This window comes from Zosterops lateralis (genome assembly GCF_965231275.1).
Source record: "Zosterops lateralis genome assembly, chromosome: 1".
NCBI classification, from domain to species: Eukaryota; Metazoa; Chordata; class Aves; order Passeriformes; family Zosteropidae; genus Zosterops; species Zosterops lateralis.
In genome coordinates this window covers 146,976,843-146,993,762 of record NC_139762.1, presented here as the reverse complement: position 1 = coordinate 146,993,762, position 16,920 = coordinate 146,976,843, and the positions used below count along the sequence as shown (strand labels likewise).

Sequence of the window (16,920 nt, the reverse complement as noted above, 5' to 3'; positions counted from 1 at the left end):
GTAGGTATTGTAGTGGTTGCAGAGATCTTATCTTTTAGAAATATTTGGATTTTCTTTAATTTTCCAAGGGAAAATTGTCAACATTTTGGCCTCTGATTTAATTCTGTACCAAGGAATTGGTGTAACTTAGGCTCAAGGTTTTCAATTAAGAGTCTAGGATTTAAGCTGAATAGATTTTCAAAAGGTGCTATAGTTAAAGAACCCTTTGCTTTCACTGGCAGCTTGAGCCAGTTTCCCATGAGAGGCTTTCAAGGGCTGATCTGTAGCTGGTAGAAACTGGTAGGTCTGATTCCTTCCCCAGCTTCCCAGCCTTTGCTTCTAGGCCAAGCAAGAGTTAAAGGGCAGCTTTTATTTTGGCTGTACATTGTAGTTTAGGTTTCTATTCAGAGCTGTCAAACATTGCACCACAGTATCTGAGCAAAGGTCTTTTGTACACAGGGGAAGTTGGGACCATTAATTACAAGTAGTGCTAAAAGTAGCCCAGTTATGCAGGAACATAAATGCAAAAGTCAGTCACATAAAGGGGAAGTTGCCTCAGGATCCACACATTTTTAAAATTACTACTGTCTGTGTGAACACTAAAACTGTGAAAATTTGGGCAGAAAACAAGCTACTGCCATAGTTCTAAATGGGCATTTCTGTTGTATGGTTTGCATTTGTTTTATTTTATTTTTTTTTTTTTTTTTTTTTTTTTTAATCTGGATGCTTTCCTTATTCTGCTGTCATTAGTGCCTACCTCATTATATACTCCTAGGGAGTACATCTCTCTTGCTTGTTAGGATGGTGTAGGTGGTAACTTGCAGTGGTACAAAGGACTGAAGGAGAGATAATCATCTGGATAAGTCATTACTCTGTGCAGAGACTGACTTGCTGATTTTTTTGTGCATGGCTTACTTATCCCGCATTCTTTAAGACCTAGAATGTTGTAGGAATTGAAAATGTAATAGAAAACCTTCCGCTTGTTTGCCTAGAAAGGAAAAAAGGTATGGTTGGATGATGAACATTTAATAAAAGCTCCAAGTTGAGGGTCTTGGATGCTTCAGTGAATCCAGCAGAGCACACAGTTCTACACGGTAACCTGCACTAAATAAATTTATACAGTGCTGCATTCCTCTCATCTTCTTTCTCAAATATTTCACCTTGAATCCACATCAAGGTACAGATGGTTCATTTCCTTTGGTCTGACAGAGCTCTGGTTACCACATGGCACTTCTCAGTAGTTCATGCTAAATGTTTGAACCATTGGGTTCTTTTTCCTAAAGCAGTTTCTCATATTTTTTTCTCCAGCTATCCGTTGCAATCTGAATCCAAATGGTATTGATCACCCTGTCCCCACAGAAGGAATTAATCTGCAGCTTGAAGGTGAAGGAATTGATTCTCCCGCGGTGAAGAGCACTGGTACTCCAAAAGGGCCTGAGTCAAAGGACACACCCAAGAGACAAGTGGAACCAGAAATATCTAAGGTAGGTAGGATTGTCTTCTTATTTATTTTGGTGAGTCTTTAAGAAGCCAGGCTTCTTGAAGTCCTGGTTTCTGCTTAAAAAGCATTTATCATCCTGTTAAAGACATATGAATGTGTAAAAATAACAGTCTGAGGAAGTGGGTGTTACAGAAGCAAGGTACTGCTGTGGAGTTGTAGCATACACACATCTTGGATATTGCACTATTCCATTTTTCTCTAAATGAAGATAATTAAAATAATGGGATCTCTCTTTTTCAGGCACTGTGGAGACTCTTTTTCCAAATGACTTGGGTAACAAGCAGAAGGGGCACGGATATGTTTTATGAATATGTGGATTTTTTCTAGGGGTGACTGATTTTAATAATCCGTTACCCTCATTTTAGGTAAAATACCAGGCCAGTTCTTCCATGTCTGATATGACAGTGAGCAAACATAGTTCAGAGATGAATTCCTTAAAACAAATGTGTTTGTTCTTACTCATACGCTTCTACTTCTTGTGTGAGTGCAGCAGGCATGACTCAACTGCAAGTGAATGTGTGTACTCCAGATACCTTGGTATAGGACAGTAGTTTGTCATATTAGATTTTTAACTGGGATCACAGAATATTCTGAGTTGGAAGGGATCCCACAAGGATCATCAAATCCAACTCCTAAATGAATGACCCATACATTGTGGATTGAACCCACAAGCTTGGCATTACCAGCGCTAGGGTCTAACCAAGGAAGCTGGTCTCAGGGTCAAAGGAAAGATAAGGGAATGCTATAAAATAATTGGGAAACATTCTTTAAAAGCCTTATCACTCTTTTTGGTTCTTAAAGGCCTAAAACCAGGAGTTTGGGGGTAATTTTTACAGAGTGGAAAATTGAGATTTCACTGAATCTGACACTTTGAGAGTTATTAGAGCAAATAAATCGAGTGTCTTTTTTTTACAGGTTCAAAAAGGCAATATAAATTATTTCAATGACTGAACAAATAGGAGTATTTCCTACTGCCAACAGTACAATAAACCTAAAAAATAATACACATATGGTTGTGATGTATTTCACTTTTAGAATAAAATAGTATTAAATGTTTTGGGCAGTTGCCTTGACAATAAAGGCTTGGTATGAATTCTCCATTGTAATTTTTATCTAAAATATCTACTTTAAAATTAATACAGTTTAGCTCATTTCATCCTGACTTAATGCACCAAACTGGATCCTCCATTACAGGCTTGCAGCAATTAAAAAACCCCTGCTACTTGCAATCTGTTTGGTGGCCAATTATGAAGCCCCTTGCTGATTTGTCATGAACCCTTGGAGAACAGGTTTGTGGTTACTGCTTTGGACTGTCCATTTGGTAACAAGACCACCAGATTGTGGATGGGTTTTGAGACAAAGCTCAGCTAATAAGACATTTTCCCAGCTTTTCACAAAGGCAAGCTAACCCTGCTCATGTTTCAACATCAGCAGATGAAAATCTGCCCCATACTGAAAGCTGAGGAGGTGTGTTAAACCCAGAGATCTTACAAGCTTGGAGTGAAGAAGCTGAATGGTGCAGTAGGGCTCCCAGTGGAGAATGGGCTCCTGTGTAGTTGACATGGAATACAGTCATATCAAACTTGTCTGTGCTTGCAAAAGATTTATCCTAATGAAATCAGAGTGAAATACATCAGTGATTTAATAGAAGTGAGCCTGTTTTCACTGTCTGAGCTGTGATTGTTGGACCGATGAATATAAAACAGGCTCTCTTTGCTGGAGATAGCTGGAGAAGAGGGTAGTGTGGTGCTCTCAATGTACTGAAATCAACTGTTGGATTCCCACATCTGATTGCAGTAGCTTTATTTAGAAAACTGGGCATGCTTCAGATTCAAAAACAAACAAACAAGCTGAATTTTGCTTAATAGAATAAGCTTAGCATAATAGCATCAAGCAAATGGAATGGACTATTTTTCTAAATTTATTGCTGCCTTGTTAGTAACTTTGTTTTTTATGTGTGTATTAATTTAGTGATTTCTTTCATCTGGATTCATATGTTATAGCCTGAGGTGGCTTGTCTTTTCTGGCTTTCTCTGCCTTAAATTTCAATATTGTTTTGCTTTGTCCTCTAAATGTGGATATGGAGTTGGACTTTAGCTTGTATAGCTTTAAGACTTGAATTAAGTTGCCATTAGGAGACTTCATCCATGCAGTCATAAATGTACAGTGGAAAGATGAGCAGGAATTCAGGAAAGTTTTGTAAATAAAACATTGTGAGCAGAGCCATTTGTTTTATATTTCCATTGCATAGTTGTTTTTAAAAGGATTTCTTTGCAGTCCTCTGTATTCAAATAATACTGACACATACCTTACATTCACAGTCGTGAGATGTGTTGCACAAAGCAGTGCAACATACTGAATATAATTTAAGATGCCTCCTAGGCTCTTGTTCCTGCTTTCAGCTTTCTAATTTGTGATTGAGACCACTTCCAGCACTTTAAACATCTGGTTTTGCTGTCCAAAGAAACAAACAAAATCTCCTTTCTAATGAAGTGTGTCCTTTCTTTTCTGTCCTCAGCTTTGGGATTAAAGAACAGTAGTAACTCATGGGTCACAGACAGATTTAAAGTTCCTTTTTATACAGCCATTGTAATGTAAATATGGGAGTACAAGTGTTTGTTTCTATATTTGGGATGCAGACAACAGAAAGTATAGCTCCAGTGAAGGATCACTCATTTTTAAGTTCCTGATGAATATGGAATCTAGTATTTATAGGCTGGCTGAGGTAGAATTATAATGGAAAGTGGAACAATGATCTTAGTCTCCCTCAGCTGGTTCCCTAAGGAACCACCTTGTTACAAATATGACCAAGTCCAAATCAGCAAGATTATTCATAGCTAAACTGATGTCCATAATCTAGTCAGACTCTGATAATGTACAGGATAGGACACAAATTAAGGAAAACATATGCAGTGTAAGAATGCATCATTTTTTACTTATATATATATATCAATATACACATTTTCTTGATCAGTAACTGATTTTTCAGCATTCATGGTATATGAAAACAGTTCAGACAGTTGAGTGGTCACTTTCACACAGCAGTAAAAGTCACTGGAGAAAGCAAGGATGCTTTTATAAATAATTTCTTTAACACCACTTATATTTAACCACTGTTATGTGTGTTTTCTGGAATTCTTAGCTTTTTTCACTGAAATGCTGCTTCTGCCTCTTGTGTCTGATCTCTTTGGTTTTAATACCATAGTCACAGAGTAGAGTTCTGCTGAAAACAAGCTGACAAAAGTTTTGCTACACTTTCGGCATCCTGTACTTCTCTGAGCATAGGCTTTAACAGAAGGCAGCTTTTCTAAGGAGATTCAGAAAATTATCTCTTACAGCAGTATTGACTTTTTTTATCAAACCTCCCACATGATGCACTCACAAAGCCTTGTTGATGGTGAGAGTGAGACCCAAATCTGGGCTGTCGCTCATTAGGAGGTTATTTATTCAGGGAGTTTTCTTTCCTAAGTAAGGTGTGCATATCTAGTGACACATTTTGTCTCATTATGTGGTAGCAGAAATAGCAAATAATAAAGGCTTTTTAATGGCAACTACTGCTGTTAGGCTTTCTATGTTGTGCTAGCAATTGCAGGTTTTTTTATATGACTCGAGAGAAATTAACAGTCCTTTAAAATGTTCACAAAAACTATGAAAAGAAACTGGTAAAAAAAGTGAGAAGCTTTTATCTTGTCTTCTGTTGATAAGTGCTATATAGACACCAGTAGACTATGTTTTGTTGCAGTGTAGCTCATTAGTTCTTTTGGTTGCTTTTGCTTTCTTAAAAACCCCCTTTTTTCAAAATTATATTGAACAACACTCAAGGGCTGACTGAACTCAAGTACCAAGAGGATAAGAATTCATCTCAGCTTACTGGGCTCAGTTCAGTAGTGACTGGGGTGGAAACAGCTCCTCTGGCTTCCCTGGGGGAGATCTGGTCTGATCAGAAGGTATTTGGGAGGGGGAGGAGTGTCAAGTGTGTGGTGGAAAGTCCAAGCACAGAAGAGTAAGGCTTTTGAGTAATAAAAGTCTTACAGAATTCCTGAATATTAATATTAAAATTTTGTCAGTTATTTAAATAAAAAAATATCCTGGTAGTGTTTTCTAACAAGAGACTAGGAAAAGTAATTTTCTAGAAGAATTCTTCAGGTTTTTTTTAATCAGTGGCTTCTGCTTCACGATGTTTATCTTTTTGTGTCAAGTGTCAAGCTTATCAAATGGGTTGGATGAGAAAAACAGTCTGGGTGAGACTGAGCAATCTGATCCCATGGCAGGGGTTTGGAACTAGATGATCATTATGGTCCTTTCCAACCCAAACCATTCTATATCCCCCCCATACTGCCAGGTTTTCTTTAAACCTTTTTTGCAGTTGAGAAACATCCATGCTCTCTGAACTGGGGCAGTGAGGTTTTACCATTTTGTGTTGTCTTCCTATAATCCTTTTGTGAGACTTCTGGTGGCCACAGGATATGGGAAAAAGAACCCAGATTGGACTCATTAAAGTCAAGAAACATTTTTCTGTTGAAGTGAAGTTTCAGCATAACCCCAGCTGGGCTGTTCAGCTCCACCAGATTTTGCTTTAAAATTGCATGTGAGGGTATTTGAATTGCAGATATCTCTCTCTCTCTCTCTCTCTCTGAGTGAGGTGCTGACCCTAGATGGGGAAATGTTGCTTTACTGATAGTTAGTTTGCTTTTCTTAGCTTACTTTTCTGGAGGAGCAGTTAACAGATTGCCAATGTCCACATCAGATCACCACAATGAAAGTCAGTAGATACAGTATGAATGTGATTTTTTTTCCCCTTCTTCCAATTCTGACTGTGATAGTGACAAAACACCACTTACTGCATTGGTTCTTCTTTATGACTAACAAAATTGGGCACAGAATCTCAGTGTCTGAATGTAAAATGTTTAAAAATATTTGGAAAATGTTACTATCACATAGCTGAAATAATTACACTTCAGGACAATGTGCCTTTCTAGTGTCTCATTCTGTGATTATTAGTAGTACACAATAATTAGTGTCCCTGCTTCTATCTTCACATTCAATGCACTTTTTCATGTCTTGCGTAGTTTTAAGTATCGATGTAAATTGGGCTGCAATGTTTGATGTGTATGTATTCCTTCCTCTCTCAACCTGTCATTCAAAATTGTGACCTCTGGCTGAAGCCTGAAGTTTCAGAACCACGCAGTAAACAAACCTCTTATCCTGAGCTGTGAAACAGCAGTGCTGGGTGACTTTGTGCATTTCAAGCCACTGAGAGTGATGTTTCATTTACCATTCTGGGATTTCACGGGAGTGAGTGAAGTGCTGAAGTACCTGTAGTGCAAAATACAGCTGCTTAGTTCAGAATCCACACTCCCACAACCAAGAAAAATAAGAAACATCTCTCTCTGTTGGGATCCTGTACACCAGCTAACCACCGCAGGACAAATGCCTGATTCAAAATCCAAGTATATTCTTGTTGCATGATTTTTGCCATTGCTGTATCATCCATTTTTAGTATAAATAGTTTGATATGAAGGCCCACATTTTTACAGCAAGCTTTCTCTATTCAGCATAAGAGATCTGGCTTCTCCTGTTCGTTCTGTTGACAATGACTGCGTGCCTGGGGATTCTGAAAAATGTCATCTCTCCTGACAGCATCCATTTGGAAGTGGGAGATCTTGAAAAGTTAATGTGTTGTGCTCTGTCCAGGACAGTGAGGGAAAGGAAGGGCAGGTGAAAGGACCATTTGTGTCCTCCTTTGCCCCTCATCTCCAAGTGGGATTATTTTCCTATTGGTTTTCTCCCCACAGGATATCAAAATAATGAACTCAGACTAATTAATAGTTCTTTAGGTGGTAAAAATAGAACAGGTGAAATTTATTCACAAAGACACTATTGACTTTCAATAGTGTCAATATTGACTCAATAGTGTCAATATTGACACCATTCCAAACAAGAGGCCTTTGTGAAGTTCACCTGTACAAGCATGCTCTATTTATGACTTCAGTCCTCAGGTGCTTTTAGGAAGAGGAATTTGCTAGGCTTTTTACAGCTGGATTTTTCAACAGTTGGATTGTGACTTTCAGAAGAAAATCAAGGATGAAAACATTTTTGGCAGTTGCATGAATGCAAGGGCTTGCATGTGGAGGATATCAAGGTGTTGGCCCCTGGGAAGTGGTGCAGTCTGTGACCCTGAGGTGTGCTCAGGGCTGTACAAATGCACAGCAATGAGGTGGCTTCTGCTGCAGAGACAGTCCTTGTATAGGGCTGCCTTGAGCAGATGGTTACAAAGAGGCAGCTGAGAGAGCATAAGGAGGGAAGTGTAGTCTGACCTGCCTCCTGTTGTCTTGTGAAAACTATCAATGTGAAATTTGTGTTCTTTCCCATTGCACTAGTGTGAAAAGGAGCAACAATTGCAGTACATATTAGCGAACTATAAGCAGTAAAAAGCTGTGGTAGTACTCTGGAAGTAAGTGGGATATCTAATACTATAGACCCATATAGACACAGACACCTTATTTAAAACAACTTCATTTCAGGGGAAAAGAAATGTAGACAAAAAGATGGAGCAGCTTTTAGAGGAAAAAGCAATTCCATACAGCATGTGGATACATAATGTACTTACAGTGCCAGTTTTGCTGCTTGCCTCATTGTGAAGCTGTTTCACAAAGCCATCCAAACCCTCTGCTTCCACTTTGAAGCTACTTTAAGGGCTACTTTAAGGGCTTCAAAAATAAAGCAATATTTTAATGGCACAGTTGCCTTGTTGGGGATGGAAAAATATAGCACTGCCTGGTCAAGAAAATAATAGCATTATTATTAGAGGGATTACAAAATGTACTATGGAACCAATTTAGCCTTTAAAGTGGAAAATGCTTCACCGCTGACACCACAGGTCTGCAAAGGGTGTATTTTACCTGAGTTATAACTCATAAATATAATAAGTTATTTTATTAACCTGCCTCATGTGTCTGCTGGAAGTTGCTGTAGTCACTATAGAATCATAGAACAGTTTGTTTTAAAAGTGGCCATAAAGATGATCTTGTTCCAGCCACCCTGGCATGGACAGGGACACCTTTCAGTGGACCAGGTTGCTCAGAGCTCCATCCAGCCTGGCCTTGAACACTTCCAGGGATGGGGCATCCACAGCTTCTCTGGGCAACCTGTGCCAGGGCCTCACCACCCTTGCAATAAAGATTTTTTTTCCAATATCTGATCTAAACCTATTCTCTTTCAATTTCAAGCCATTCTCTCTCATCCTGTCACTACAGGCCATCCTTGTAAAAAATCTCCTCCATCTTCCTTGTAGGCTCCTTTCAGGTACTGGAAGGCTGCAGTTAGGTCACCCAGAGCCTTCAGGCTGAATAATCCCAGTTCTCCCAGCCTTTTCTCACAGGAGAGATGCTCCATCCTGCTAATCATCTTGGTGACCTCATCTAGACTCACTTCAACAGGTCCGTGTCCTTCTGTGCTGGGGACCCCCAGAGCTGGATGCAGCCATGTATGTGGGACCTCCACCAGAGCAGAGCAGAGGGGCAGAATCACCTCCACCTTTCTCTACAAGTTGGAATTTCTGTCCTTTCCATTTTGAAAAATAACATAATTGTGGAGAACTGGGAGTGAGAAGTGTTGTAGTCATGAAAGGAGTGTGGGACTGTCGTAGCCTTGATAACGTGTAGAAGGAGTTTCTTGGGTTATCAGCACTAAGAAGGGAAGGAATTTCATTAGAAGAGTCTGGAAAAGGGTGCCCTGGGGCAGACTGAGGTCTGCCTTTGGCTGAATTTCTGTGGGTAGAATTCAGTTTGCTGATGAGAGCACCTTAGATTACATGTCTGTGTGTGAGCTAGGTATGTAAACTCCTCTTACATTTCATGGACTCTAGTCAGTGTGCTGAGAGGAGCACAGAGAGGGATCAGGCTTGGTCTGAAGTGAGCACTGCTCACCTGAAGCTGTCTACGTTTTGGGGATTGTTTTGACACTTGAGTTCAGGTGTTTGGGTCTCAAACTCAGTTCTTTCCTCTACCTTACCAGCTAACCAGCCTCTGCATTTGGTATTGAAATGGTTATCTATGTCTGATGGAGGTGAAACCTTGTGTTAGAATACTGTTTCAGAAGCTGCATTTACCTCAAAAATCATACTTGGAACAACTAGGATAGACTACTCACATGTATGTTCAAAATTATGTTCTGGCAAGCAAATACTGTGTAATCTGAAAAAAAGATTACCTTTTGGATTAAAAGCAAATTATTGGAATGTGTGTTTCATTTTTACCCTCTTTGTTTAATTGGCCTTTGACTTTTAGAAGCCTTTTTGCTCCTTTCTAAAAGTGGAGCTTTTGCTGTCTGGCTCAGTTTACCAAAATATAGAAGAATGTTGATAACTAGGACCAGTTAAAAATATTGTTTCAGTAGAAATCTAAGATATGGAATAAATTTGGTAAGAAAATTTTGTCTCTTGCATGTGTATGTACATTTAATTGATTGTTCAGGTCAGGCTGAGAGTCTGAGAGTAACAAATGCAGCAGCACATTTGCTGCTGTTCCCATTCTTCTCCATGGGACAGATTCTCAAGCTGTTTTCCATGGTGGGTAGGGTAGAGGCTTGTGCTGGTGCTTTGTCATGCCTCTGGTTTTGATTGGAGGTGTTTGCAGGATGGAGACTGAAGTAAACTGGTGTTTAGCTCTGAGGGGCCTCCAGGCACTTGCGGAAATGCCAACAATAATGACCTCTGATGTCAGGGAGGATTTTCAGTATTTTCTTATGTCATACTTTGTAAATATCAGTTCTTTTTAGCTGTTTCTGAAGAGTTTTATTTTTATCTAAATTCTACAGTCAACTGCAGATTATTTTGTTGCTGATGTACCACTGCAGGGAGCAGGGAAACAACTCTCAAGTGTTAAAGCATGCATTTCCTATGATGCTGTGTATCATCTATGGGGCAAGCAGAAGATAAGGCAAATATTGTGTTTAATGAGAGACAATTCTTCCCTTTTCCTTTTTTTGACCAACTCGTTTGTAAGTAGCATGGGGTTTCCTTGGCTGTAATGCCATTAAGTGGAACTTTGATATAGTAATTCAGCCTGGGGAGGGCTTTAAGTGCCTGTGTCCTACTTCTAGTACTTTTGTGCTTCTAGTAATGTTGATGGTGCATTTTTATACTGTCATTAGCCACTCTTGGAATTCACAGAGTTAGTTCAAAAATGAGAATGATGTCCAAGTATGACAGACTCTTAAACTGAAAGAAGCATTGCAAGTGCACAGTGAGGGGACAGACAGAGTGAGGAAGCAGTACAATAGCACGTTTCTTTGAATTTGGGAGGTGCTAATGTGCAGCCGAGGCCTTTGGCTCTTGTGGTGAGGAAACTTTCCTATCTGACCACCCAGGAGCCACACTGGGAGTCACACTAACACGACCTGAGCTGAGACCTAGGCCCCTTCACAGTCACACACCCCACACTGAGATGGTCAGAGGAGGTTTCTTACTGCCTCGACCTTGGCTTTTCCATAGCAGAGTCTCAGACATCTGGATACTTAAAATAATTTCATCATGGTGCAATAACAAAATAACAACTTGAGCTGCTGCCTCTTAGGAAGGAGTCCAAACAAAGGAAAGCTTTTGTGATCTTATGGTCTAAGCTATGGAAACTCTGGGCTTTTCCTGATTAGTCACTGGCACTTCTGTGTCTCTGAGTCACCTGGCTGGTGCCACAGGTCCCTGGGTTATTTGCTATGGAAAGGGTTGGTTCTGGTTCTCAGCCTCTTGCCTCAGGCTCCTGCCAGCCAGAGCTCAATCTGCAGCTGCTCACTGAGCTACCTATACTGAAGGTATTCCTGAGCACTTGGAAAAGACCAATAGTATTGGTGATAGTGGCATGAAACATCACAAGTAAATTCCCTTTTAGAGATTAGGGCATGTATGTCCAATTCTATCAACATCAACAGTTTAAGAAGAGAAAAGAGATTACATTTTAAGTTTTCTACTTTAGCTTTTGAACTGTCTCTCATTCTGTTTGTGCAAACTTGTGATGCTTTCCCATTTTCTGAATATTCCAGCTGCTGTCTTCAGTCTGCCATCCCTGTCAGACCCTACAGATTGACACATAGCCATCTCCTGCCTGCCAGTTCAGTCCCCACTTTACCTGCCAAGCTGATTCTGTCACCCCTAAAGCCTAGATGAGGAGTATCTTTTCCCTCCCTAGATAAGAAGTGTCTTTTCTTATCTACACCCCTGTGGAGAGCAAAAAGTCAGGGTTAGCTACAGCAGTTAAGATTAGTATAATATTCAATCCTGCTTTGCAAACTGTTACCTGAAATGGGAGATGCTGATCCTCATCCCCGTGGTGCTACTAAACCCCACCACCTATGCCTGATTCAGAGTGAATAACCAGCAGGATGTGCTTAGGGCTTCTCTCCAGTCTGACTGTGAGTGTGCAGTGGGAGAAGCTCAACATGAGTTTCAAGAGGCAGCTGTGTCCATCTCATATCCCTCTTCATCTCACAGATGTGGCTCTTCTTGCAACCTCAAGAGCTGCAACAGTAGAAACAGTGAGAGTGTGCAGCCCTGGCTGCTGGGGAGAAGGGCAACTCTTTGGGTCACAGGAAGCTGTTATATTGGCCACTTTTGCTAATGTAAACGTGGCATTTCTGCTCACACAACTGCTGTCAGTTCCTAAGTGGTCTGGAGCATCAATTCTTCCATCTCTCTGATCTCCTAGTTTTTACCCATATTACTGGTAGGGGCTGTGTCCAGAAGATTTACTTGGTGGACTGAATATTTCTAATTCTACCAATGTCTAGGAATTAATACTGTGATGATGCATCAAGCTGCACTTCTGGGGTTAACTGTGTCTTTAACTTGCATATCTAAAAATAGAAAACCTTCAGCACTGAACAAGGTAGAGTTACTGCGTATCTTGAGGCCTTTTTTCTATCTTTAACAAAGAAAATCTCATAAGTGCGTATTACATTCTGCCAATTTTCCTTTTCCCTCTAATGTCTGTAAGTGCATCCATCAAGTACTGATGACTTTGCTGACCTAGACACCCTCTACTTTTTTTGCCTTTTTTCCCTTTGCTTTAAACAAAAGCATGACAATAGAGTCTGTACCTAATGGTTTTAGAACTGCTATTAATCCATCTTTCATTCAAGGCTGATTGCTTTCAATCTTAGCAGTGTGCTTTAGATTGTGAAAGATGTTGTGAAAGTCTTTTCATTATTAAAGGGTAGATGTGACTGAACTTCAGTACACCTATGCTGAAAATAGTCTTCTATCTAAATAAAGCTTGTGATAGGTTTGAAGATGTATTTTTAAATAATCGATATTCTTATTGAGTAAATAGAAAGAAATTTTCTGGAGGTAAAGGCTATCACAGTAGTATGTTCTGCTTCAGATATGACTGTCTCAAACATATTTCTCTTATAGTAAGTTGGAACTTTTGCATTTTCTTTAGGTTTGTCCTGAAGAGCAAATAGCTTAATTGTTAACATTTGAGCACTGGGTGATAATATGTGAAGTTGGTGAGGAAAACTGAGATTATTGTTCAGTGTACTAAACTTTCCTGAACCTTTATTTTTGACTGTAGAAGAAGAATATGAAGTGCTTTCTAAGGTTCATACTTATTTAACTGTCACCGTGGATTTATTTTTCTTTAGGGAAGGCTACTTTGTGGCTTGCAAACTGTAGTTAATGGTCCACAGTGACTGGTAGCAGATTATTTTGGAAAAGTTTTTTGCCTGAATAATTATTAGCTTTGTCTATCCTAGATGCTGTTTCATGTTCCCTTACTCTCTGTTGAAATAATTTAGTATTGGAGGGTCTTAATTTTTAAGGAGTATTTTTTAAGGGGAGAAAAAAAAAAAAAAAAGAACAGTGCCAAATAAAATGCTTAGATCAGGTAAGTGTTTAGCATGTTGATTAAACTGTCAAATTCAGATGAAATTCAATTAGTTGTGTGCATCCACTGTATATACTGCACCTTCTGCCTTTTGTTGTGAAGAAAACAGTATAAGATACTGCCTATCTGTTTGATTTTGGTTGGGTTTTTTTGGTTTGGTTTGGGTTTTTTCATGTTGACCTTTTATTCCCTGCTCTCATTTCCAGGTTCCAAAGGAAACAAGAATGCTGATATAAACCAAAAAGAAGTATAATTGGAAAGGAAGTTGTCTTAGCTTTTGATTCAAAAAGAATACAGTTCAGTGTAGTTAGGTTATGTGATCAGGGCTGACTTTTGGGGGAAAGAATCCCACGTTAGAGTGCATGCTATTATTGTGCTCTACAATATTTTTTGCAAAATATAAGTGATTTCTAAAACCACAAAATAAACTGAACAGATGAAATTGAATTTGAAAATTAAGCTAGCTTCTCTGTGCAAGGCACACTGATGACAAAAAAAAACTGGGTCGTTGGTGATGAAATTCTTATTTAACTCTTTTCTGCATGTTCATCACCTTCTTCCTCCCAGAACCCTCTTCCATGGTTAGGTTTTTGTTCTGGATTTGTAGATTGTTGTGTTGTCACGTCCACATCCACCTGCTTTTTTTTTTCTGTTTGTTTGGGGTTTTGTTTGTTTTGGGTGGTTTTTTTTTAACCTGCTTCCCTTCAGGATCTAACAAAGGCTTCTACAGGACTGGAGAGGAGAAGGGATGCAATGGAAATGGAAATGTGTCCTACCTGAACTAAGCTGATGATGGAGCACCCCATTTAATGATGTAGCACATTTCAGTCCCCACCTCCTACATGCTCTCATTTTACTGAGTTGGCAGCTCAGCTCTGACTTCAGTGAGTTGATACATTTTTCATCCACCTGAATTACCTCATTTTGGCTTTTATTAACAATAGGATGCTCTGTGCTGGTGGATCAAGAGCAACCAGTGAGAGCTGTCCTCATTGGCAACATTTCCTTGTTAATTTGGCTTATTTTAATAACTTTGCCATGCTGGCATTAGTTAAGGAGATTACTGCTTTGCTGCTTTTTCTGCTGGGAGGAAACTCTGTGGAAGTGCCATCTAAATAGAGCTAGTGGATGACTGAATCAGATTTAGAGGATGAATAGGGGATATCAGTCTTAAGAGAAATAACATTAATAACCAAATACATTTTGATTTTACACCATTTCACCATCTTTGCCAAATGCTTCAGTTTGTCCTAATGCAGAAGAGATGAGAATTAGATGATCTTACAATGAAACTTTTCAAGTATTTTTTATTCAGATAAATGTAGCAGCCCTCTGCATCCAGTGTTACAGTTATGTGAACAATGTAATGGGAAACTGTGGAATTATCCATCTCATACTCTTCAATCTATGATTGAGCTCAAAGTGTCAAAAGAAAAAGCCAAGGAAAGCATGGGCTGCCTGCAGGGATAGTGGGTGCACGATGGAGCTGGGACAAGGTAGCAGGTTATGGGCAGCAAGAGGGAATTTGACTGCAGAGAATGAAATATAGTACAAAGGAAGAATAATTTCTAGGACGAGTCTGAATATCCCACTGTATTTATAACTCTTAGAATTGAGGAGGAGGTAAAAACAGGATGTTGCTGCTGCATGCAAATATACAGGAAGAATAAAGCTGCTGTGCATACATAAGCAAGTAGGACTATGAAGCAAGTGAAGCAAGGCAGAACTTGAAACTTTCCTACCTATTAGAAAGTTACTCTCATAGTTTTGTTAATTGTTATTAATCTGTCACATATATAAACAGATTTACTGCAGCCTCTCTCATAGCAAAACTCCTGTCAATTGTTTTTCTTTTAGTCCTGGTCTAAATAGATTGACAAGGATTATTTTGTAAGAACAATAAATTCAATTTCATTGACCTTTGGAAGCAGCATGAAATATAAGAATTAAGAGATAAGCTTGAGGTGTGTTATTGATGTTTTAATCAGTGAAGCAATACAAAGCAAAAACCATATGTGAATATTTCTTCTCTACTTTCACTTTTGAGATTGATTATCACAAGTGGTTTTTATGATTATTAGTGAAAGTCTTTAATACCAGATTTCCTATTTTTATGCTCTTGAAGCATATATATATATATGTGTGTGTGTGTATATATAAATGATTTAGCTCTTACACTGTTGCAATGCAAAGCTCACACAAGTAATTGTGATAGTGCTAGCAAGTACTTTCAAATGATGTGCCAGAGTACTTCAGTGCATCTGTGCTGTGTTTTATGCCTGTGTTTAGAAGTGATCAAGATGCTAGATAGCATCCCTAGAGGTTGTTTCTGATAATACTAGCCAAGAGAATTTGTGGATATTGATAATATTTTCTTGTCTGTCAGGAAACAGCATTTTCTTATGTGCATCTGCTAATAATTTTGTGTAGTAAAATAATAGAAGGTTATAGCACTGTGTTCAAAGAAATAAAACAGCAGCAGGATAAAAGTGAGGAAGAAACATCCATCTCCATGTAATCTTCCCCATGAGAACATAGCAGGACATTTTATTGCATGAAGTAAGCCTTCAAAGGAGGTGATTGTTCTCATCTAGGGACAATTCAAACGTTTTCGACTTAAGTGTGGAAAACCCTTGTTGACTAAGGAGGTTTTGGAAATGTCCTCATAAACAGCTGGTGCTAGTGTGTTAATTTATAATTGTAAGGTGGTGGTATAGCAGCTGTGTGTGTTCAAGACGTGGTGATGTCCATGTGGGAAACTTCAATCCCAAAGTGAAATGGGAATGAGATGGGAAGGTGGAGGGGCTGACTGTGCTACTTTATCTCAGAGCAGGAGAACAGCTTAAATGTATTAGGTGAGACAGGGCAGGTGAGAAAGAAAATGTGAAAAGTACTGCACACCTCTTAGAGAAAGCTGAATTCCTAAAAGCTGAAAGACCCTGGAATGCATTGCAAAACTCCCTGGGGCTGTCAAAGTGCTGCCTGTCAGTAGATGGTGCTCTTTATATCAAATATTTACTGTTGCTGCCTGTGTTTGGCCGTGTTTTCATCTAAAAGGTCTGGTAACATTTTTTAACAGTTCATTTATCTGAATTCTGATGTGTAGGAGATTAGAAAATGGAGTATTTTGAGGGACTGCCAAAACAAAACAAAAATAAAGAAAAAAAGTGTTTTCTAGGTGCCTTTGAAACATCCTCTATCCTTTAATTTTTTCAACGACTTTTGCTTGTGTTTGTGTAATGTTTTGAATTTGGACAAATTCAGAAACTTCCAGCATAAAACCCTTGAGCAGACATTGTGGATTGGAGAATATATAGCAGACTAATTCAATTTGGCAACTGACCTGTAAAATACTGCAATAACGTGGTCTAAAATAAAATTGCAAAGCAGATTTGTCAAGCCATTTGCAATTTTTAAGTTTTCTTTTGGATGTTTACTTTGTAGTTTTACCTGCTGTTTCTGGATAGATAGGAATATGTTTATTTTTAAATGTAATGCTTCTTAGAAAGGACGTAAATGAATCAGTGCAACTGTGAGTTTTACCTGAAGTCATTTATGCAT

The 16,920-nt window shown here is 39.0% G+C and overlaps 1 protein-coding gene across 4 annotated transcripts in view; it reads left to right on the top strand.

The window, feature by feature from the left end:
* The window catches only part of SAMD12 (sterile alpha motif domain containing 12), a 169,106-nt gene that overhangs the window by 16,450 nt on the left and 135,736 nt on the right, over nucleotides 1–16,920 (top strand). For all 4 annotated transcript variants that reach the window (XM_083866486.1, XM_083866487.1, XM_083866488.1 and 1 more), the window contains exon 2: nucleotides 1,288–1,463. In XM_083866486.1, coding sequence (XP_083722612.1) covers nucleotides 1,288–1,463 — 176 coding nt within the window. The remainder of the gene's footprint in view (nucleotides 1–1,287; nucleotides 1,464–16,920) is intronic.